The sequence below is a fragment of the Ostrea edulis genome, chromosome 10, assembly GCF_947568905.1.
Source record: "Ostrea edulis chromosome 10, xbOstEdul1.1, whole genome shotgun sequence".
NCBI lineage: Eukaryota > Metazoa > Mollusca > Bivalvia > Ostreida > Ostreidae > Ostrea > Ostrea edulis.
This window is the reverse complement of record NC_079173.1, coordinates 377,367-402,768: the sequence shown is the minus strand read 5'-3', so window position 1 is coordinate 402,768 and position 25,402 is coordinate 377,367. Positions and strand designations below refer to the sequence as shown.

At 36.5% G+C, this 25,402-nt stretch overlaps 1 protein-coding gene and 1 long non-coding RNA gene across 6 annotated transcripts in view; one reads left to right on the top strand and one right to left on the bottom strand.

Moving 5' to 3' along the window:
• LOC125666501 (alpha-1,3-mannosyl-glycoprotein 4-beta-N-acetylglucosaminyltransferase C-like) overlaps positions 1 to 10,599 on the bottom strand; it is a 35,240-nt gene extending 24,641 nt beyond the window's left edge. For 4 of the 5 annotated variants that reach the window (XR_008799106.1, XR_008799104.1, XR_008799105.1 and 1 more), the window contains exons 1-2: positions 10,148 to 10,590; positions 2,833 to 2,900 (exon numbers count right to left, since the gene is read on the bottom strand). Coding sequence is in view for 1 of the 5 variants with exons in the window: in XM_056151620.1 (XP_056007595.1) it covers positions 2,833 to 2,900; positions 10,148 to 10,247 (168 nt within the window). In the remaining 4 variants the exon portion in view is untranslated. Of the gene's footprint in view, positions 1 to 2,832; positions 2,901 to 10,147 lie in introns of all 5 variants that reach the window. The other variant, XM_056151620.1, reaches the window with a different exon arrangement.
• LOC125666525 (uncharacterized) lies at positions 7,680 to 21,769 on the top strand. Its single transcript, XR_007366716.2, has 3 exons — positions 7,680 to 7,826; positions 20,063 to 20,245; positions 21,078 to 21,769. It is a non-coding gene; the product is annotated as an uncharacterized LOC125666525 (long non-coding RNA).
• The last annotated feature ends 3,633 nt before the right edge of the window (positions 21,770 to 25,402 follow it).

Sequence of the window (25,402 nt, the reverse complement as noted above, 5' to 3'; positions counted from 1 at the left end):
CCCTGATCTCACACTGACAGATTCTACACCCCCCCCCACCCCCCACCCCCGATCTCACACTGACAGATTCTACACCCCCCACCCCCCTGATCTCACACTGACAGATTCTACACCCCCCCCCCCTGATCTCACATTGACAGATTCTACACCCCCCCCCCTGATCTCACATTGACAGATTCTACACACCCCCTGATCTCACACTGACAGACTCTACACCCACCCCCTGATCTCACATTGACAGATTCTACACCCCCCCCCCGATCTCATACTGACAAATTCTACACCGTCCCCCTTGACATCAGATTGACAGATTCTACACACACACACCCTGATCTCACACTGTCAGATTCCAATCTCTCTTTATCACTTCATCGCCTTGATGTGAGGCATGGACTGATGAACAGAAAGCATTACATAAAAAAAAACAAAAGGCCCATGGGCCACATCGCTTACCTGAGTCACCTTGGCTCTTATCTAAAGATTTTTCCTATATATTCACATGTAAAACTTTTATCCCTATTGTGGCCCCATCCTACTCCCTGGAACCATGATTTTTACAAATTTGAATCTGCACTATGTCATGAAGCTTTTATGTGAACATTAACTTATCTAGCCCAGTGATTTTTCAGAGGAAGATTTTTAATGATTTCCCTATAAATTTGTATGGAAAATTTTGACCCCCTACTTTGGCACCACCTTACCCCTGGGGACCATGATTTTTACAAACTTGAATCTGCACTATGTCAGGAAGCTCTTGTGCAACTGTAAACTATGTCAGGAAGCTCTTGTGCAACTGTAAACTTCTTTAGCCTAATGGTTCTTAAGGAGAAATATCTTAAATATTTTTTTTTCTATTTATTATGTAAAAAAAAAAAATTATCCCCTATTGTGGGCCAATCCTAGCCTTAGGGGTCATGAGTTTAACAGATTTGAATCTGCACTATGTCAGGAAGCTTTCATGTTAATCTCAGCTTTTCTGGCTCAGTGGTTCTTGAGAAGAAGATTTTTTAAAGATTTTTCCTATATATTCGTATGTAAAACTTTGATCCCCTATTGTGGCCCCATCCTACCCCCGGGGAATATAATTTTAACAAACCTGAATCTGCACTATGTCAGGAAGCTTTCATGTAAATTTCAGCTCTTCTGGTCTAGTGGTGCTTGAGAAGATTTTTAAATGACTCCACCCTATTTTTGCATTTTGTGATAATCTCCCCTTTGAAGGGAGTATTGCCCTTCATGTGTACAAACTTGAAAGACCTTCACCCAAGGATGCTTTTGGCCAAGTTTGGTTATAATTGGCCCAGTGGTTCTGGAAAAGAAGTCGAAAATGTAAAACGTTTACCGACAGACGGACAGACAGACGACGGACAACAGGCGATCAGAAAGGCTCACTGGAACCTTCAGCTCCTGCATATAAATAATTGTAACACGAGTCCTCAAGACTTATAAAAAATCTACCTTGATCTTGAAGCCTATATAGGTCACGGTAAATATTCAGATGCAATACGAGGAATTTTGAGGACTTTAATATATTCTTAAACATATCCATGAATTATGGGGATTTCTCAGGATGAACTTAATTTATAACCCAGACCGATCACATGATTAATCATACACATTTTACCTGCCGCGTTCAGGAGAGCAAGTAATATTCTTATCCTTAGGCCAGATACAACGCCCTCTCCTTGATTGGTATTGTTTACTTTAAAGAGACACTACAGCTCATTTTCCACATTTAATAAAGTGTTTTTAAAAACACGTATTGATAAAATGATAAAAATCATATCGATACTGACAATTTTAAACAATTGGATGCATTAATTTACTCTCAACTGCGCCTTGAAGATCGTCCGGAATTCAAAGGTTTCTTCATGCTGACTCGGACTTTTGAATGCTTATTTACATCACGTGGTTTTGAATGACAGCAAAGGTGTTGTGTAGGAATCCACTTAAAAGGGACCACACTCACCTTTCAAGTATAAGCTAGATTATTTCCTGCTCATTATAATAAGTAATTATATAAATCATTATTTCAACAGAAACTCACCTATGTTCCTATTGACCGATGTTTTTACAACTGGTTAACACTTGTCGTGTTCAGATAAAAATAACACTTTTAAAGCAGTTCTTCGCGGCTAGTCCCAATAGCAGATTTAGGGGGGCCAGGATCCCCCCCTCCCCTTTTTAACCACAAATTGTGAGTGAAACTCCAAATTTAGCACCCAGAATGGCCGATTACTTTGGCTAATATTTGACTTTCACATCCCCCTTCGGAAATCCTAGATCCGCCACTGAGTTACAATCGTTTCTCCTAGCTCTTTGTTTTCCAACGGTCATACTGATCCCAAGGTAAATTTTATTTCACGTATGAGTTTTATCTCATTTTATTTTTACCTCATTTTTATAGAATCTTTCAAAATTCTGGATCTATCCACTACACTTTCTCTCATTTTACTGTCTATATGCGCATGCGTCTGAAGACCAAAGAAGGAGACTCGATATTTTTTGTATAGGCCATCAAAAAGTATTAATTTTTACGTTAAAACGAGAGTTTTTAACTTTAGATAAGTGTTATTTTCGCAAAGTTCATACATTCAACAATGCAACAAAAATTGAGAAAGCCCTGAGAAAATTGTCATTTCATGATTTTTGCGCAAAATGAGCTGTAGTGTCTCTTTAAAGAAACACACGTGTATCAGAATTCTACACTCATTCATTAAACTTTTATGCAAGAGGGAAACGAAAGAGAGAGAGACAGATAGATGGACAGACAGACAGAAAGCAGAGAGAGAGAGAGAGAGAGAAAGAGAGAGAGAGAGAAAGAGAGAGTACCATTATATTACGATTCCATCCGTACTGTCTGTGGGAAATGTCTCGTGCTCGAAAGGAAACAACGTCATCTGTAAAATTAAAAGTATCTTATGAAACCTTCATGTGTATACTGAGCCACTACAATGTATAAAAGACTCTCAGAGAACAGACAGGACCCCTCAGTGACCAGATAGAACCCCTCAGTGACCAGATAGGACTCCTCAGTGACCAGACAGGACTCCTCAGTGACCAGATTGAGATTGTCCTGCCGACATTCACTAACACATCATTACTATTGAGGTCATAAAACAGACATAAGATTTAGATTGCCCTGCCGACATTCACTAACACATCATTACTATTGACAGGGCCGTAAATTACATGGAGGCGGAGGAGGCAGCTGCCTCCTCCAACTTTTGAGCCAAAAAAAATTAAAATTTAAAGTTCATTAGAATTTATGTTGTTTCCAATAACTAAGAACATGATACCTCCCTTAAAAAGCATTCCAAATCTTTCTTTTAGAATGAGTTAGTCAAGTAATATCTTAGAAGGCCCTAGAATCAAGGATTTTGCACGAAACGTGTTCAGTGTGCACAAAATGTGCTCAGCGTCTGGGGGCCTGGGCGGCCCCCAGACCCCCGCCTAATTTCCTGCCTCCTCCAAATTGAAGGTTAATTTACGGCCCTGATTGAGGTCATCAAACAGACATAAGATTTAGATTGCCCTGCCGACATTCACTAACACATCATTACTATTGAGGTCATAAAACAGACATAAGATTTAGATTGCGCATCAGATGATACTCGTTGTGTTCTCGTATTAATTTATCACACAACAATGTGAATTAGTCATCAATGAAATACGCCAATCAAAATTCATTTCTAATGTCTCACTTTTTGGTTCATATTTTTCCATTGAATTATCAAGTAAAGATTGGTGAATAATGCAATAATAAAGAGGGAACGTGCCTGTTGTTCATATCCGTTTTATCACTACTAAAACACTTATGTACAGATAGCTTTACAAATGTCTATGTTATTTTTTTTATCCTATATTCTTACTAATCAGCACAGCCACGACTGACCCCGTCACACACACTCGTCAACACAAATATTTACGAGTACACACGTTCTCACCCCGTCACACACACTCGTCAACACAAACATTTACGAGTACACACGTTCTCACCCCGTCACACACACTCGTCAACACAAATATTTACGAGTACACACGTTCTCACCCCGTCACACACACTCGTCAACACAAATACTTACGAGTACACACGTTCTCACCCCGTCACACACACTCGTCAACACAAATATTTACGAGTACACACGTTCTCATCCCGTCACACACACTCGTCAACACAAATACTTACGAGTACACACGTTCTCACCCCGTCACACACACTCGTCAACACAAATATTTACGAGTACACACGTTCTCATCCCGTCACACACACTCGTCAATATTTACGAGTACACACGTTCTCACCCCGTCACACACACATTTACGAGTACACAAGTTCTCGTGTTGACGTAAGTGTACCCTGTGTGGGTCCCCAAATCTTAGGATAAGCTAATCAGGGGAATTTCTCCTACAAATAAGATCGATAGACCCCCATAGTAGGATGGACACCCTACACGCACCCTCTGTACGCTTATCAGGGGAATTTCTCCTTAAAAAAAACTAAAATAATTCTTCACACCAATCAGATCGATAGACCCCCATATTGGGATGGGCACCGAATGGACAGCCGTGTATCCGTACACGCACCCTTTAAACGCTTATCAGAGGAATTTCTCACACAAATAAGCCTGATAACCGAGGATGCGAATCAATACAGACCCCTGTAGTACGCAGGTCACGCACTGGACAGAGATGTGGTATAAAATAGTCCGCCGTCTGCACTATGAATTATTACATTATTCTCAGTGCTGTTTCCTTCCGATCATTTTTTTTTAATTCCCGTTATCGGAGCAGTTTATCAGTAACTTGAATAATCATATCCCTTATCGTGTTAAAATAAGTTCATCTCGCCAGCATTCACAACGTGTGTTTTCCGGCACGCGAAATGACGCAATAAATGTACATCTGTTTCAGAAGCCTGTTAATGTAAACAACAAGTCGTGCTGCTTCATAAGAAACACAATGACCATTAATTACATCGATATCTTAAATTACTATGTAGCACAGTTTTAATGTTGCTTCGGAACTCTCTCGCTCTCTCTCTCTCTCTCTCTCTCTCTGGCAGAACATAAACAGAATGCTAGAAAGATAAGAAGAGGTGGTTAAGTGAACAGATCAATACATTTCTCTTCCAGACGGATTCATCTAACAATCACCGAGGCCTACAGGGCTGAAATTCTTAAATCATCTGGTCTTTCTCAGGAGAGAGAGAGAGAGAGAGAGAGAGAGAGAGAGAGGCAGAGACAGAGAGACAGAGAGAGGCAGAGAGAGAGAGAGACAGAGGTAGAGAGAGAGAGACAGGGAGAAAGAGAGAGACAAACAGAGAGACAGAGAGAGAGACAGAGAGAGAGCGAGAGCGAGAGAGAGAGAGAGAGAGAGAGAGAAATGACCTGTATTTAAAAAGTTATTACATACTACATATAATTGACTTAAACTGAGCATCATAATTCTTCAATCATTCATTGATTCTGTCGCGCTCCAGTAAGGAATCTACAAAATACCTCCTGATCAGGGGACGATGTCAATTTCTAATTTATAAAACACGTGCTGATCAGGTTTCTAATTTACAAAACACCTTCTGACTATGTCAATTTCTAATTTACAAAACACGTCCTGACTATAGGCCGATGTCAACTTTTAATTTATAAAACGGGTGCTGATCACGGTCCGATGTCAATTTTTAATTTACAAAACACCTCCTGATCAGGGTCCGAAGTCAATTTCTAATTTATAAAACACCTTCTCACTATGGGCCGATGTCAATTTCTAATTGATTCATTTTATGTTACCTTTATTCATCTTTAGAAAAAATACTAAAGACCTGAAATAAAAAAAAAAATACTAAAGGCCTGAAATAAAAAAAAAAAAATACTAAAGGCCTGAAATAAAAAAAAAAAATACTAAAGGCCTGAAATAAAAAAACAAAATACTAAAGACCTGAAATTAAAAAAAAAATACTAAAGACCTGAAATAAAAAAAAAATACTAAAGGCCTGGAAAAAAAAATACTAAAGGCCTGAAATTAAAAAAAACATACTAAAGGCCTGAAATAAAAGAAAAAATACTAAAGATTTGAAATTTAAAAAAAAAAATACTAAAGACCTGAAATAAAAAAAAATATACTAAAGGCCTGAAATAAAAAAAAAATACTAAAGACCTAAAATAAAAAAAAAAATACTGAAGACCTGAAATAAAATATAATACTCTTTTTCAGATACCCCATTCACTTAAATCTTATGTCATAATGACTTTGTAGTGAGTATAGAGATACATCCGGGTTATTAGAACGCAGACTTCCATCACGTGAATGCTTTATCGTTATGACATTTTGTATCGTGTGAATGCTTTATCGTTATATTTTGAGTCACGTGAATGCTTTATCGTTATATTTTGAGTCACGTGAATGCTTTATCGTTATGACATTTTGTATCGTGTGAATGCTTTATCGTTATGATATTTTGTGTCACGTGCATGCTTTATTTCTCATAAAATAAATGGATGGTTTATTATAAGGAATGCATTTATTATTTTTTGGCTGGATGGAGGTATACCACGGGAAAAAAGACGGAAAACTGCATCATTGCACGTAGGTCATGATGCAAAAGTTTTCCGTCTTTTTCTTCTGTTTTTTTTTTTTTTTTTTTCGTGGTATACATCCATCCATAGCTGCAATAATGTAGCCCTATCCAATTTTTTTTATTCTGACGTTTTCGGGATAAGGCTACACTTCCATAGGATCTCCGTAATGGTGCAAAATAATTTTATGAATAACCGATAATAAACTCTGTGTATTAGTCCCAAATGTTGTTTATACCAAAAGGAGTACCAACTTTGTGCTCGGGCATGTCTAATAAAGGTGTTTTTCATTAAATATAATGTACAGCATGCAAAATTCTTCGTCTGCTCCGCCATGCTTGTTATCGCGAGATCTCGTAGGTGGATCTACTGGAAAACCTAAACATTGACAATCTGCGCGAAAATGTAGTTACTCGAGCCACTTCGACAAAGAAAGGAAAATCATATTGTTGCAGAAAGAATTTACACTCTACTGTTCGGTTTTTAACTTGATATTAAATTCAAACTTTTTCAATACCGACGAAATAGCTTTCGTCTCCATACTTGTCCATTGATCAGATGTAAATAATACCTTATATGGCATATGCAAATGACCTGACAATCGGAAGTTGAAACTTCAGTACATCAAACATGGCGCACAAATATGAATCGAGAAATTGAAATTTATCGAAATTGTTGAAAACGGTAGAATAGAGCCTCACAAATCTAAAGTTGCAGGTTGTAAATTTATATATTGACTAAGAAACATAGAATATCATTTTATTTACGTAAAGAAAGTCAGGAAATGTTTAGAATGAACCCAAATGTTGCGGGAGTGAATCACTCCCGCATTTGCACTATTACGGAGATCCTAAGGAGTTGTAGCCCTCTCCCTATAAAAAAAAAAAAAAAATCAAAAAAAAATCAGAGAGGCTACATTATTGCAGCTAATCCATCCAATGAAAATATAATAACTCCATTCCTTATCATTTAATATTTTAAAACATTGAGTTTATATGATAAAACATTTGATTTGATTTGAGTGGAATTAACGAGTTATTCTTGGACTACATTCTATGTTATTTCGAGATGGGCGTAGTAATTTGTGAATACACAACTTTTAAAAAAAACTAAATCTGTTGAGGCCTAATGGCGACTGCCACGAACTGTTGTTTACTGTTGAGCAAACGGGGTTTCTTGTGGACTGAAGAATGCGTTTCAAAAGGATGAGTTAGAGATAGGTCCTGTTGAGAGAAAATTATAGAGATTTTGGTAAGTGGAACTGGAATTAAGTGCAAAGTTCGATGTCGGTACTAACGGAAAGCGTGGGACACGTGCATAATCATGACGTGGGATGCCAGGTAGGGTTCTCTTGAGGGTTGTCACAGCTTCCAGGTGGACAAGTGGGTGTTACAGAGGGTTTTTCGAGTTTTATCAGTGAATTCCTAAGGCTGTGACAGCTGTTATAACGTGGTACGGAAGCCTCGTTTCAGTACCCACTCGTAAACATGCCGGAGTTCGAAACCATAGTCGTTAAGGGCTACGATATTGCAGTATCTCTGAGGCAGTGTGCGGTGTATCTGGTATTTGGGTTTGTGACATGAAGGAAGTTGTCGCAAGGTACAAACTGAACTATTGTCCCCCCCGGTTGAATACATTTAAGAAGCAGACGTGTGTTGTTATATTTGGGGGGGGGGGGGTCCTCAAATAGTCACGTTTATTTCATTTTGCATCATTAATTATTATTTATATTTGATATTTGTTTTTGTTTAATAATTTTATATAGATTGATAGAACTGTCAAGTTTTTCTTATCAGGATTCCCTAATCTATATATAAATACGAAGCATCCAGAGGAATTCCCAACATCTCAATAGAAAGTATAAGTAGTTCCGGCCATTTTTTTTTTCGTTGGATACGATATTCCAATAATTTTTAAACCAATGAAAAAGCGTGTAACATGTAAAATTAAATGATTTATAAATGTATATAATTTGGATAGAGTGAATGCTTTATAATTTGTTTAGAATGGATCGTTTGTTTACAATGTATATAATTTGTAGCGAGTGAATGGTTTGCTTATAGTGTACATAATTTGTATAGAGTCCATGGTTTATAATTTGTATAGAGTGAATAGTTTATAATTTGTATAGAGTGCATGGTTTATAATTTGTATAGAGTGCATGGTTTATAATTTGTATAGAGTCCATGGTTTATAATTTGTATAGAGTGAATAGTTTATAATTTGTATAGAGTGCATGGTTTATAATTTGTATAGAGTGCATAGTTTATAATTTGTATAGAGTGCATGGTTTATAATTTGTATAGAGTGCATGGTTTATAATTTGTATAGAGTGCATGGTTTATAATTTGTATAGAGTGCATGATTTATAATTTGTATAGAGTGCATGGTTTATAATTTGTATAGAGTGCATGGTTTATAATTTGTATAGAGTGCATAGTTTATAATTTGTATAGAGTGATTAGTTTGTTCACAGTGTGCATAGTTTGTATAGTGAGTGAATGATTTGCTTACAGTGTACATAGTTTGTATTGAATGAATGGTTTGTTTATGTTTTAGTATTAATTAAGTGAATGGTTCTCTAGGAAATTTTTCATCATTTTGTATAAAAGAACCCGCCCTACGAAAACGGCAGATGAAGTAATCTGAGAGAGAAAGAGCGTGAAAAGAGAGAAAAAGATAGAAAGGGGAAATATTGTTTGAAATAACTGCGTCCGACCGCCCGAGACGCATAAATTTCGTCGTAAGCGGACAGACGTCCGATCGGAAGTGTTAAAGAGTATACAATCTATTTAGGTCAAGGGTTTTATAAAATTATATATGATCGGGATCAGAGATGTAGAGACATCATCAGATAGCTATTAATAAAAGTAAATTTGTAGAATAACAGTTATTTCCTCAGGGCTAGTAGATTACAATTTTTACAAGCAGTCAGGCTTGTTTGTTCAGCTAATTTTACAGCGAGTTTCAAACATAAATTGTTCACAACAACATAATGAAGGCCTATCATAGTTTGTGTGTGTGTCACAGATGAAGGCCTATCATAGTGTGTGTGTGTGCTTGTATGTGCTCATCTGAATGTTTATATAATGTGTATTGCCCTCTATTTGATATCCGACACAAACTTGGATTCATAGAGCAAATCGATATATATATATCTATATATACAGTATATATAACTTCAGTTTCCTCATTCGGGGAAAACCTCCATACTTTAGTAATTATTCCGTGTTAAGTAAATGCACGAACTGGAGAGGTGCTGACATTGATTGTAATGCAGGGCAGCACGTGCCTCACATTAGACGTATATATAGCATACGCTCCATCATCGATGATAACACACACACACACACGTTTGTATAAAATTAAGTCCCAAATTTTCAACAGGGCTACCCACTTTCTTTCTTCTTTAATTTTTGTGGGTATTTTTATTTTATTTTATTTTTTCATTACAAAATCATAAAAATAAATTAGATAAGGAAATACACGGCGATGTACACTCTCACCGTGTGTCACGGCTATAGTACATAGATCAACAGGTCAGTCAACGCGTGGTAAAAAACAATACTTACTGGAGCGGTGTTTCTTCAGTACTGTCACTTGGAAAAGTATCGTCAGACCTGAAATTATTAAAATCCCATATCCGATTCGTTTTAAGAATCCCAGCTTCATTCTGCGCGAGATAAAACCATATTATCCCCTCGTGTGTGTGTGTGTGAATTTACGGTGTACGTCACAAGTTCATTGCGGAGCGACTGTAGGGGCACTGCAGGGGGGTCGTTGTTCTGATCGATAAAACAAAAACTAAATGCAGAATCTTCGATAAATAAATGTAAATGTTGATCAAATTCTATGTTTCCAATTATCTCCACGCGTCGGTGAGTGGACCTCGTCGCAAATTTTAAAAATAGTTTTGGATTTTAAATACTTGACGTATATATTACACTCACAAGAGAAATAGTAATTAACTTATGAAATAGGGAATGAAGACATCTGGAATGATAGGAAGATATTGATGTTAAACTGTAACGTGATAGATGTTAAACTGTCACGTGATTAATGTTAAACTATCACGTGATTGATGTTAAACTGTCACGTGATTGATTTTAAACTGTCACGTGATAGATGTTAATCTGTAACGTGATTAATGTTAAACTATCACGTGATTGATGTTAAACTGTCACGTGATTGATTTTAAACTGTAACATGATAGATGTTAATCTGTAACGTGATTAATGTTAAACTATCACGTGATTGATGTTAAACTGTCACGTGATTGATTTTAAACATTTCAGTGAGCATACCTGCTTCTTTAGAAATGGTTCCAATGGGTGGGTGCCCAGGTGGCGAAGCCCCCGGAAGCTCCTGGAATTTACAGATTTTATAAGTCTTGAAATATGTCTCCTATTCAGTCATTTGTACTATTTTCTATCATTTTTAATAAGGTGAAAATAATAAAATGGCGCAAATTTTAAGGGTTTTTGGAAAAAAATTAAGTTTTCCTAAAAAAAGTAATTCAAGAAATCAAAAGATTTTGTCATTTATTTTTCCGGGAGTGGAAAAAATTATTGATTCTTTTATCATTTAGTACAATTTTCTAAAGAAGATACCACGATTTACCTTAGATTTTAAAATTTTAGGGGGGTGGGGCAGCTGCGCCCCCCCCCCCCCTCCACCACTCTTAAATCCGTCACTGGATGTAGCCATGCATGTCGAAACTATCAATATCATGAGAAGTTGAGAATATTTACCAATCAAGGGCCCTCCAGGGCCGTAAATTAACCTTCAATTTGGAGGAGGCAGGAAATTAGGCGGGGGTCTGGGGGCCGCCCAGACGCTGAGCACATTTTGTGCACACTGAACACGTTTCGTGCAAAATCCTTGATTCTAGGGCCTTCTAAGATGTTACTTGACTAACTCATTCTAAAAGAAAGATTTGGAATGCTTTTTAAGGGAGGTATCATGTTCTTAGTTATTGGAAACAACATAAATTCTAATGAACTTTAAATTTTAATTTTTTTTGGCTCAAAAGTTGGAGGAGGCAGCTGCCTCCTCCGCCTCCATGTAATTCACGGCCCTGCCCTCGGGGACATGTACATGTTAACAGGCAATTAATTATATTATAGAAGTACTACCGGTAATACTGACAGAGTTCACACTTCTGCACAGCACATATCTATAATTATATATGAAATACTAATTACATACAAGATTTAAATTAACAACATGGTAAATAAAATAATCCAACTGCTTCACACATTAGTTTCTGGGATAGCAGATAATGATAGTGTTGTGTGAATACATATAAAATTGCATTAAATCGGTATAATTATATTTCAATAAGAACAGTATGCATGTATAAAACACATGTATGTAGGCTAAGAGATCGAGTGGCGTGGCTTTATAATTGTTTAGTTTATTATTACTTTATTTTTATCCCGTTGTACTTCCTCTAACTTCCGTATCTTTTTAAATTGTTTCATATGTTATTAGGGTAATCATATCATATCGCTATATATTAATAATAATATTTATGCATTTTAATTCTGACACTACGAATATTTTATTCACATGTATGTGCACATCGATTTTATATTATCTTTTCTTTCACATTTGTAAAGCGCTTTAGAGAACTAATGTTGATAGGGCGCTATATAAATCTTTTAATTACAATTACAATCTCACAAACAATAAATCTTTACATACCTTGGATAATAACATTTGTAAACATTCACTGGGCCCATTTTTTATTAACTAGGCTGAGGCTAACAACCAATAGAGTTAATAGCAGCCAGGAAGAAAATTCATCAAAGTACTGACAGTACTAAAGTTAGAAAATAATTGATCAAAATTCATATTTATTTTTTTTTCAAACCAGTGATAAACATCTTATCTAGGTAATTATCAAGTTTGCTTTTTTGATCCAATTGACCCGAGGGTGGGCCTGTAGGTGTACCACCAGGACCCTCCCGAGGGTGGGGCTGTAGGAGTACCACCTGGGCGTATACGAGGGTGGGACCACTTGTCAGACTTCTCTAATGATTGAATATGGGGCAATCGAATGAAGCAAAACTAATAAGGAAATTTAGAACAATGTGGTCTATTGCAGATAAAGATCCCGGGAAAGATGTCACATTGGTCTTTAAGGGTACAGTACGGCCAGCGCGGATCCCGTATTGTCCGCGCTCCCCCCGCGGGATAGAGCTATCACAGTATATCTCAGGTAACCCTGCATATCCCGCGCTCCCCCGCGGTCCCGCTGTCCTCGCCACGGTCTCACCTGTAGAACCCTGCATATCCCGCGCTCCCCCGCGGTCCCGCTGTCCTCGCCACGGTCTCACCTGTAGAACCCTGCATATCCCGCGCTCCCCCCGCGGTCCCGCTGTCCTCGCCACGGTCTCACCTGTAGAACCCTGCATATCCCGCGCTCCCCCGCGGTCCCGCTGTCCTCGCCACGGTCTCACCTGTAGAACCCTGCATATCCCGCGCTCCCCCCGCGGTCCCGCTGTCCTCGCCACGGTCTCACCTGTAGAACCCTGCATATCCCGCGCTCCCCCCGCGGTCCCGCTGTCCTCGCCACGGTCTCACCTGTAGAACCCTGCATATCCCGCGCTCCCCCGCGGTCCCGCTGTCCTCGCCACGGTCTCACCTGTAGAACCCTGCATATCCCGCGCTCCCCCCGCGGTCCCGCTGTCCTCGCCACGGTCTCACCTGTAGAACCCTGCATATCCCGCGCTCCCCCGCGGTCCCGCTGTCCTCGCCACGGTCTCACCTGTAGAACCCTGCATATCCCGCGCTCCCCCGCGGTCCCGCTGTCCTCGCCACGGTCTCACCTGTAGAACCCTGCATATCCCGCGCTCCCCCGCGGTCCCGCTGTCCTCGCCACGGTCTCACCTGTAGAACCCTGCATATCCCGCGCTCCCCCTCGGTCCCGCTGTCCTCGCCACGGTCTCACCTGTAGATGATTAATGCCATCAACAAATGCGAGTTATCTCCCGTTAACGTAAAAAAAATATATACTGATCATAAACTGAAAACAGATCGTTTGTTCTGCAATACTATAAATAAATCAATAGTCATATACATGTGCATGCATCGCTTGTGAAAACACATTTTACAAAAACTTCTCATGTTACCTTTATTGAACCATACAATACGGCCATCGCGGATCCCTTATTAGACCGCGCTCCCCCCTCGATATGTTAATCCTTCCCGCGCTAACCCCTCGCGGGGCAGATTTACACCGCCGAGGTGTGAAGTACCGTTATTTACCTGTTAGGACAAACTAACTCTACGATAGCTATTTCATTGGTCGGCAAAAAATAAGTACGGCTTGTTTATGGACAGCTATCTCGCATTACATACCGGTATATTAGATAAATCATTTTAGAAAAAAATGAAAAATAAAATCAGGGACCTACTAAAATCTTCTTTTTTTTTTTTCTTTTTTGTTGTTGTTATTTTTATGCTACATTTAATGATAAGGATTAGGAGCTGTGTCCTAATATTGTTTACAGTGAAAAAATGATACAAAGAATACAAATAGATCTACAAATGACCGTATACGAGTGCAATATTAATATGTTCTGTCTGTTTTAATGGTGTTTGTGTAGATTTCGAGAATTGGTTCAAAAATTTATTAGTAACAAAATAATCATTTTGTATGTTTTAAGAATAAAAAAATGTAAATTTTATAGTATGCTAAAAGAAAGATTTTTGTTTTCTCATTTCAATCGAACATCGTTTATATGTACACCTGTTGGGTCCCTGCTGACAGTGTTCTTAAAACAACACATTCAATATAATGGTAGATTACCATAATTATACCAATGTCGGAAGATGACCATATACAAGTGCATTATATATACGCTTTACCCGTAAAACGGCAAAGGTAACTGATTATCCCTGTAAGTATCAATCACATATTAATTGTTTTTCAGGAATTTAATTCTATACAATGCATTTGTACAAATATTTAAAAACGAAACAAAATATGAATAACAAAGTAGAGAAAGGAAAACCTTGCATCAGCAAATTCTAATCTTTATAAAATGTGTGAGAGAGGGAGAGAGAGAGAGAGGGGGGGGGGTAGTATTTAACATAGCTGACTGGACTGTGGTATGTGTATATCTGTTACTTGTCACATATTTACAGTGATTTTCTTTTGTTGTTCAGGAATTGTATCTGGTTATCATCAACAGGGTTTTGTTATCGAATATGTGATAAAACGAGCTCATCCCACCTTGTTATCGCATGGGCGGCACTAACATCAGAATTACACAATAGAAACAAGACAGGGATAATTCAGTTTTCGTGAAGTTACTTTTGCTGTTTCACGGGCGAAGCGTGCGCCGATCGATGTCTGGGGCGTTGAAACAGACGAGAAGTGTTCTTCTTGTAAAATTGGTGATGAAATTCATCTAATTTTTGAATGTTTAACTTATAACTCACTCAGGCAGAACATGTATGAAATTATAAAACAACAATGTGAACATTTTTCCAGTCTTGACAACATGAATAGATTAATATGGTTACTCAATTGTGAAAATACTGATGTACTTGTAGACCTTTGCGATTTGATTAATGAAGCAATATAAAATGAAACATGTGAAAGTTCAAACCAATATGTTTATACATAATTATGCACTCCTTGTAAACATGACATGTTGACTTAGTACCAATGCACCGTCCCGTGGTATCTTTTGCATTACATTCAATCATATGTACTTGTACTACGTGCCTATTACTATTATTATGTGTCATTGCATATATTGTTATTATTTTCTTCCTGTGTGTATTTCTGACTGTTTTGCATTAGGATACACGGTGGTACTTACATATATTATATCAAGTAATGTCTCGTGTTATGTACATTGTCTAAGCTCATACTACTAGTATTACTGTATATTATGTGTGAACCATATGAAACCACATTGCACATATGCACTCATTATAAACATGACATGTTGATCTAGTACCAATGCACCGTCCCGTGGTATCTTTTGCATTACAGTGGAGTTAATCATATGTACTTATACTACCTTTACTATTATTACATGTAGAGTTGTTATGTACATGTATATATATATATATATATATATTTATTTATTTATTCCCTATGTGTATTTCTGACTGTTTTGCATTAGGATACACAGTGGTACTTACATATAATACAAATAAGTATTATCATGTTCAAATGTCTCATGTATGAACATTGCTCATACTAATAGTGCAGATTTTACTCTTGTTTTGTTTTTGGGAGTTGAACTATGTTCAATCTCCCTGGGTCATCACGCACTTTTCTGCGCAGTAATTTGTATTGATTTGTATAGTGGTCGTCAGCGGAGGTTCTGTGTCAGCTGATTTACTCCTAGGTAAATCAACATAAACTTTTATAAACATCCGCCATTAAATAATCCATGTAACTTTTCTGAATTAATCTAATTTTGATAATTGATATGTAAATAAATGCAATGATATTGTATTCAAATCAATTTGAATACAAGATTTCGATCAAATTGATACTGATAGACATAGAAAAATAAAAGATAAGGTTGAAAATTGTCGTTTGTAGCGCAGCGTCACCTATAAACATTGATAGGGAAACGAACGACAACTGCACACAAGCCCTATTGACACCGTGGCGCGAAATATCGAATATGGTGCGAAACCTCAGAAAATTTACAAGAAATAACTCTACAACATTGTGTATGTGTATATATTTGGGTTTTTTTTAATGTGATATAAAAAATGCTTACATGTTACATGTAGATTGAATTAAAACACGTCATTCCCAGTCAACAACTTTCGATTGGGATCGGAATACGAAATAAAATTTCTTATATCCGGTGGCAAAGTGAAACTGCTTCATGCTTCAAGTTATTGAATTACGTAGGAATTGCACGTTACACATTAGAGAACTGTTCATTTTAATAAAGAAAGTCACAAAATAGATACAAAATGAGTGTACCTTATTCATTACTGTTAACGAGCTTTCGTCGACTATAATCTCGAAATGGCGTGTTTCGCTGCGCTTGATGACGGTAAGGTCCACATTTTCTACGTGAGTAGTGTGATATTTGTTTATGAATTTTTTGCGCATACATGGTATGTCTCGGCTAGGAATAATGGAAACTTTCTCACCTATGTATGTAAAGACATATTAATCTCTATTTTTAAAAATGTAGAACACTTTTATCAAATGACAATGTTTGAAAACGCTTAGAGCCCCGATGTCAGAATTTCCTTTTCCAAGACATCAATATGTCAAATTCATTATCCTTTTTGAATAGTATGTACCATATTTTGTACCAGTTATCCATTTTGAATCCCCTATTACAATGGGATTTTGCTGCACTCTGTAATGTTTGAGTGGATGTCATGAGTGTGTGTCAAACAGAAATTTTAAGAGCATGGGATAAGGTGCTGCCATGTATTACTTCACTATCAAAGTTTAACCCAGTTGCCACAATGTTGAATTTATGCTGCAAAAAGGATTGGAAATTGCTCTGGTCAAAACACATTGTTTATTTGTCTACAGATGAAAGAGACATGAGGATTCTCCCTCACAAACTGAAAAAAAAAAGAAGTTATGGATCTTGTACATGTATAGTTTATTAATCACTATAGATTTCCAGCATCACAAGTCTGATTCCACTATATGCTTTCCATACTGTCAGGTTCATTCACCCCCTGTTTGAGCCACAGTATAATATCCCAAATACCTTGGCAACAAATAACATTATTTGACTAGTGTTTCATTTTTAGCGGAGTTGCGATGAAGTCGAACTCGGCTTATGATCTGATGAAGTGCCTTTGGGCGGGCAGGCGGGCACGCATCAACATTTCATTTCCGCACCATAGCTCTTGAGCAAATTATAGGATCTCATTCAAACTTAGATGGATTGTCACCCTCAGTAAGATGAGGAAGCCTATCGATTCTGGGGTCACTAGGTCAAAGGTCAAGGTCACTGGCTATAAATAGACTGAAATTTGGAGAAAATTTTGTTTTCCGCACCATAGCCCTTGAACGAATTATAGGATCTCAATCAAACTTAGATCGATTAAGTAAGACAAGAAGCCTATCGATTCCGGGGTCACAAGGTCAAAGTCACAGTGGCTATAAATAAACTGAAAGTTGGAGAAAATTTTGTTTTCTGCACTATAATTTTTTAACAAATTATAGGATCTCAATTAAACTTAGATGGATTATCGCCCTTGATGAGACAAAGAAGCCTATTGATTTTGGTCAAGGGTTAAAGGTCAAGGTCACAAAGGATTTAAGTCGGCTGAAATTTATGTACGCAAAATTTTGCTCCCTGCTTGATAATTCCTGAAAACTTTTCTGCCGGTTCCCTCTATGCCCATTCCTTGCGCAACTTGGCTTGTGCATTTCCGATGCCCGACAATTTTTTATTTTTTTGCATTTCATTTATTTTGAGTTATTATACAATTATTTACCATTCCATTGATCCTCTACAGGACTGTAGTATACTCAGGTGACAGTTTAGCATATTGGACTACCTTTTCAAGTAATGAATCCAACTAGGATTAAACTTGAATGTATATATACAGGGGAAAAACTTCTTCATAACTGCAAGGCATTGATAACCATATTGATTTGAAAGTTTGGGCCATAATATGTGGTCACATTTTTCATGAGAATATAAAGGGGTGAAATTCTAGAAAACAACAACACGACTTCAGTTACTCGAGGAGCGTTGTGGCCCATGGGCCTTCCATTATCCATGTTTGCTGTTGTAACGCTTTGAAAAACAACAACAGTTGATTTGTATCTAAAATCATGATAATATTCAGTCATTTATCCCCCTACCCTTCCAGTACTATCTTTTCTAACTGAATTTCCACAATGTTCAACTCCCATGAGTACTTTAAGTACTTTGATTCTTTTTATCGTCATTGCACATTGAAATGTTAACAATCATGTATGCTGTATGCCCGAGAGGGCCCTAATTTGGAAATAAATCATATTCTATTCTATTCTTGTAACAAATACATGTATACACATACCTGTGACCGTTTTTGCAGTCAGTAATGTTAAGTAGCTCTCTCTCTCTCTCTCTCTCTCTCTCTCTCTCTCTCTCTCTCTCTCTCTCATTTTATAAAGAGTTTGCCATTGCAAGTCTTTAATCCTTTTCCCACTATAATATTTATGTTATACAACCACCAATTTGTGATGGATACTGCCAGGGATAATCAGTTTTCGTTAAGTTAGTTTTGCTGTTTTACGGGTAAAGCGTGCGCCGAGATTGATGATGGGCGTTGAAACAGACAGGAATTGTTATATAACAGATATACACATACTTTGACGGTTCAAGTCCAGTATTCCGACGGTCCGATAGTCCGACGGGCCGGTAGTCCGATAGTCCGACGGGCCGGTAGTCCGACGGTTCAATATTCCGATAGTCCGACATGTTGACCATCACCAAAAATAGATCGGTAAAGTTGGCTACTAGTAACCAGCTACTAGTAACTGGCTACTTAAAAGAGAAAAGTTGGTTACTAGTAGCCAGCTACTTGAACCAGGAAAAGTTAGCTACTAGTAGCCAGTTACTAGTAGCCAGCTACTAAAAGTAAGAAAAGTTAGCTACTCGTAGCCAGCTACTACAAAATATAAAAGTTATAATTACTGATAGCTCGCTACCAGATAAAGGTTAATGAGTTTGAAAATTATTATCTATCAGATTTATTTCTAAAGAGGATGAGGAGTCGTATGATATTTCATGCTCAATTATCTCTAATTACATAACGTTGCAATGCAAAATACGAATAAACTTTTTCAACTGAGTGTTTACTTTAAAAGTGATACGGATTGAATTCAGACCTTCAATCATTTGATATACCATCCATTTTGAGATATCTGCTACTTTTACAATTTGATTCGAGTTACCCTGAAATTTCAACTTAAGTATGAATACCGTAAGAAACTTTATGTTTGACTTTATGTTTGTATTAGATATCTGACGAATTTCCGACTATACATATGGAAAGAAGTGATAGATGGTGTTTTGGTACGCCACGAATATTCAGATATCGTTCTTTAGGAAATCAGTTACTTATACATTTTGATTATCGGTACAATGAAATTTCAAGATCCGTGTGAATACCTTAAGGAACTCCGTGTTTATATCATATATTTAACTAACTTACAACGATACGTATGGCGAGTAGTGATATTGGGTATCGTGATATGTCATCTGTATACATTTGGTTAACAATAAATAAATAAATCCAGATAATACATTCACAAATGGAATCACGGCATCATGGTACACTGAAATGCGTGTTTAACTGGGGTTTTTTTTTTTTTTTTTTTACTGCATTACTAGATATCACATACATACAAAAAGAGACAAAAAATGGAAAATTATTATTCTGTTTCTAATTATAAGGTATGGCAAGTTTTCTAAATGCTGACAAAAAAGGTATGGTGGCCAATACTCATTTTATTTGCAATTTCCTTTCAGATATTGGACCCAATTATTCAGAAAACTGCAGATTTTAGGAAGCTGTTTTTGACAGAAGATTTGGTTTTTTTCCATCTGTATTGCCACCAACCATTATGCTGAGATGGTCATATCTAGGGGGAAAGATTGTCATTTTACTTCCCAAGGAAGTTCGCATCCTCTCACTGAAGAGGAACTGTACAGGTATTACTAGTTTTAAAGTACCGATATTGTGACGGTGATTTTCAGTTTAAAACGAATAATAAAATGCATAATAAAAAGATTATCTTTACCAAAATTAATCTTGCTGTGCGTCTAACACATTTATTAGATGTGTACTACAATTACCTCTGATAAAATTTCATAAGTAATTAATGCATACTAGTGATTTTCAGAGGGCCTTGGCATTCTCTACCCAGAGTTCCGTGCGCTCCTCGCACTATACCTCTGTCAACTGCTTTTTACAGAAATCTTGTAAAGGTTTCTTTGATCGAACATTTATGTTTTGGACTAAATATTTAGTCATATTATGATATATTTTTGGTGCAATCAAATTGATGCTTACTGTAAATTGATTAAAATCGCCGTTTTCTGATCATGAATTTGGAACTACTTCATAATATGCGTATGAATGTAGGATATACACGTGGTGGAGATTTAAATGTAAACATGGAATCAAAAGTAAGAAAGGTTGTAAAAATACGATAAAACTTGTGAAATAAAAGACAAACAGCTAAATGGTAAATATGCACTTATTAAAGTGTCAGTTGGCTATGAAAAAAGCCTGATGTATCATCTGTTGCCTGAACTTTTAAAGGGAAAGGAAACCAAAAATAATTGTTTATATCATGTGATTATATTGTCACGTGATTCCAAGCGTTGACAGAGGTGTATGTGAAGCCTGCGTAACACGCCCTCTGGTGAGAGAATGAGGGCCTTGGTTATAGAAAACATTTACAGAGCCAATTGAGCATTCAAAAGCTCTGACAATACATTAGTATTTATGGCAAAGTATTAAGAAATTCTTTTTTTCCAGATTTTCGTGCATTATCTTATACATGTTTGCTGTGAAGTTCCAGTCGATAGACAGATATTGGTCAATGCATGCCCCTTTCGGAACAACCCAGTACAGTGTATCAGGAATGATGTCAAGAAATAAGTTTTAAGAGGTTGAATATAAAAACATTTTTGTTAAATATAATGCAAGTACATTTAAATCTAGTGATTGAAAGTAAGTACTTGAACATTCGTATGCGTTGAACTTACAGAGGAAAAACGGGTAGTACTTTTTGATAACATTTGATAAGGTGCTGTAACTGCTGTTGCTTAGCAACCAAATATATTTGAATGCAACAAATTAAATTATTTTAGATTAACAATAAAGATCTTTGTTTTAATGTTGCAATATTTATTCTATTTAGTGGAACATAATGACAAAACGTCATATTGTTAGAAAATGATGGATATGTACAAAGTTTCCATTTTATGACCTTTGACCTTAATTCTCTTCATCATATTTTTTGTCAAAAACTTTTTAAAATGATTAAGATTTATTTAAAGATTATATTTTTTAAATAATGTGACATTTACTAATCATCATTCAATGTAATTGTGTTTAAATTGTGTCAAATGTACGTAGAAAGGCAAATTATGGTCAAAATTGTACTACGAGTGTTGTTACTTAGCAACCAAAAATATTTGTTTGTCAATAAAATTGATTACTTTGATTGTGATGCGTTTGTAGTATTTTCAAAGGCACATCAGCTCATACATTTAGAATTTCCTATTTTTGACTCTAATCTAGTGAGAGGGGTCGTAATATATATATTTCAGACAAAAAAATTTGCAAAACTGTGCACATATATGACCTTTGACCCCGTAGATCTCATTGAGGTCATGGGATACCTTGACAACCTTTATAAGAAATTATTCCCTGTCCAATACCTAACAAAATTATACGTCATATCCCTATCCCAAATCGTGATACATGCAGATTTTATTCGATGTAAAAATATTGTCATTTAGTCTTTAAAAACCTCTAAAATGTGACGGTAGAGAAAGGGTTAAATAACATGTGCAATTAGTTTCAGGTCAATAAATTTCAGAACGGAGAGTTACAGTCTCAGAGGTCTGGCGAAACACACTAAATAAGGGGTGGGGTCGCTGGAGTTGGATCCGCTTTTGGGTATAGATACATTGTTTTAAGAAACTGGTGTCTGAGAAATTTGAAAGCAGGAAGAGCTCTTAACCTTTTATTTTATCTCTAACTGCTGAGGTTCGAGTACTTTCAATAATGGAAAAAGTTAGATAGTATACCATATTATATGAATACAATTCGGTAAAATATATATATGCGTGTTATTAAAAATTATTATTGATATGTAGTGAGTCTAAATATAACTCTATATATTTGTTTTGTTGCTAGGACGGGGGATTGAAAACGGGACGGAAAACAGAATTTTTTATGCAATAATATCAGGAGGAGGTCAGCATTTTGTAAACTCAAAAGGCTTATGAACAAGGGAGGCAGAAATTGCAAAGAGAACGGGAAGACACACTCAGAATCCACCGTTTGATATACTACATACAAATACATAATATCCACATGTATACATAGATTTGACTTTAGAGCAAAAAATACTGAAACGTGTATTTATGCCGAACTGTAATCCTCTGTTCTGAAATTTATGGATCCGAAACTAATTGCACAGGGTATTCAATCAACTTCGGATATGAACTTTGTGCTTACTCACCCTCTTCCAACTTTTAAAACTTTGTATCTGTCAAGCCGAAAGCTTACCACAATGGGGAGGCAAATTTTATTTATATGCGGTAACTTTAACAGGGGCTTAAAATACCATATTTAATTATTATAATTAATAGAGTTCGGTTATACACCATTTTTAATTATTATAATTAATAGAGTTCGGTTATACAATCTGTTTCGTTTCGTTTCGGTGGGTTTCGTCTCGTTTCGGTGGGTTACGTTTCGGTAGATTTCGTTTCGTTTCGTTTCGCACTTTACAGGTACCCGATGTAGGTCGAACCTGTTCAAAGTTTTCCCACTGTGCGATGTTTTGCTCTTGTGACGTAAAAAATCGCTCTGGCACACGGCACTTAATCCTGTTTTCTGCTGCCTATTACATAGCGATCTCTTATATATGTGGCCACAAATTATCGGAGTTTCGGACTACCGGACCGTCGGACTACCGAACCGTTGGACTATCGGACCGTCGGAATACTGGGCGGTCACCACCTTGGGCCGTGTTTTTTTTTCAGTCAGTAATGTTAAATCTCTCTCTCTCTCTCTCTCTCTCTCTCTCTCTCTCTCTCTCTCTCTCATTTTATAAAGAGTTTGCTTATGTAAGTCTTTAATCCTCTTCCTATCTTAGTATTTGTGTTAAACATGTTTTCTTAAAACATTTGTACAAAATACATGTATAGAATTCAATTCATGAAAAATTATTTATGAAGCCACCAATATGTGATAATCAATTTTCGTTAAGTTAGTTTTGTTGTTTTACGGGTAAAGCGTATTAAATTTTATATACAAATGCATCTATGGCAATCTACCACTGTATTGAATTCTATGTAAAATTTGAGAGGGGGAGATAAAACATGTAAAGTGAGGACAGTTTTTAATCATTTGACAAAAATCTGCCGAAGTTACGTCTCCATAAACGTGACCCGCACCGTACGAAAGAGTTAGATTAGAGGGGACAAGTGGTGTGAGGATATATGTTCTAATTAAAGTGACCTATACTCGGCCTACGTCACCATCAAATGTAAATGCGGAACCACGCTTCCGTTTTCCGAAAAGTGATATTTTAACGATATCCATTTGATTTTTACATGGCGATACGAGATACGAATATCCGATATCAATTTCTTCCTGGTTGTTCTTATCTTCTTATCAGTCAAATTTAAAATTGAAATCTTGTGGGTTTTAATTTTTAAAAAAAAGGGGGGGGGGAGATAGAGATGATTATATAGCTTTAGAAAAAAATCGGTTGGAGAACAAACAACATTTTGGTGGATGGGGGTGTGTCAATTACATTGTACATGTCCGTGAGACATTCAGTGTACATTGACTATTCATGTATGTAAAAGTTTTACAATGATCCAAATGTTCAACATATGAAATTGCGGGGCATCAGAAAGTGGGGGAGACAGATGGGAAAGAGGGAGGGGGGGGGGGGTCAGACCAATTCAGATTTCCACGAGCATCATGATAATATTTCTTTTGTGAGGATCCGAGTTGGAATAGGTTCCAAATTATCATCAACAAATACATGGTACGCTCGTGTAAAAAAGAATAGTTCCCATTTCGCTGCTCCAGTGACCACAGATATCGTAGTTGTGTTCGCTGCTACAATGTTACAGATATTGACGCAAGCTTCAAAGATCAGCTGCAAATAATTTGTTTTATTTCACCAACCGTCATGAATTTGTCATTTTTTCCTCATCCTCTCTCCTTTTTCAAAATTATTAGGGCGGCATCTATTAGTTCCTTATTGAGATTGCATCTACTTAGACCGGTGTAAGTGGTGTACGTGTACATGTAACATGTATAACATGCATCCAATTTATGTACATGTAAATAATTTCATGACCTGTAGAGATTCATATAAAATTTTGTCTCAGGATATAAGATATATCACACATTACACGTATGCATTAATCATCTAAGCAAAATCATCAAAATTCAGTTTGTTACTTTCGTTTTACATTTACATTGTGCAAAACCTTCTCTATAATATTATTTTTTCAGATAAAATGTAAGATTTAATTGTAAATCACGTGTATGTTATAATAGTTATAGTTTAGAATAGTTCAAATTCTTATCCAAGGATGTAAATATGCTCAAACTTCACATGTCTTACGATGATATGATAATGTATAATTTTTCAAGATTTTAGGGAGGGGATGTACTTGCTGTAGAGCTGATAGCTTCTAAAATAATACGTCAACATATGATTTTCTTACTCAAATCCTTATTTTAAGATAATAATCTGTAGATTAAAACCAATTAATTCAAAGTTTAGTCCATAAAAATTAGGGAAAAGACCAATATTGACGTCAAATGGTATTTCCTACAGTATTTCTTTTAACATGTTTGGGCTCACAAAGTGTACATTCTGAAAATATTTATTCCAATTTATTAGAATAAATTATTACATACCATTAGATAAAGGGTATATAGTCTATGTTGCTTATTACAGCCCATTTTTTAAAGAAAATAATAATTATTAAGAAAAATAAAGAAGGAGGAGTGCATTTTCCTTCATGTTAATGTGGTGCTTACTTTTGAGAAGCAATAACAATGAAAATAGCATGTCAACATATATATTTTTCAATGTC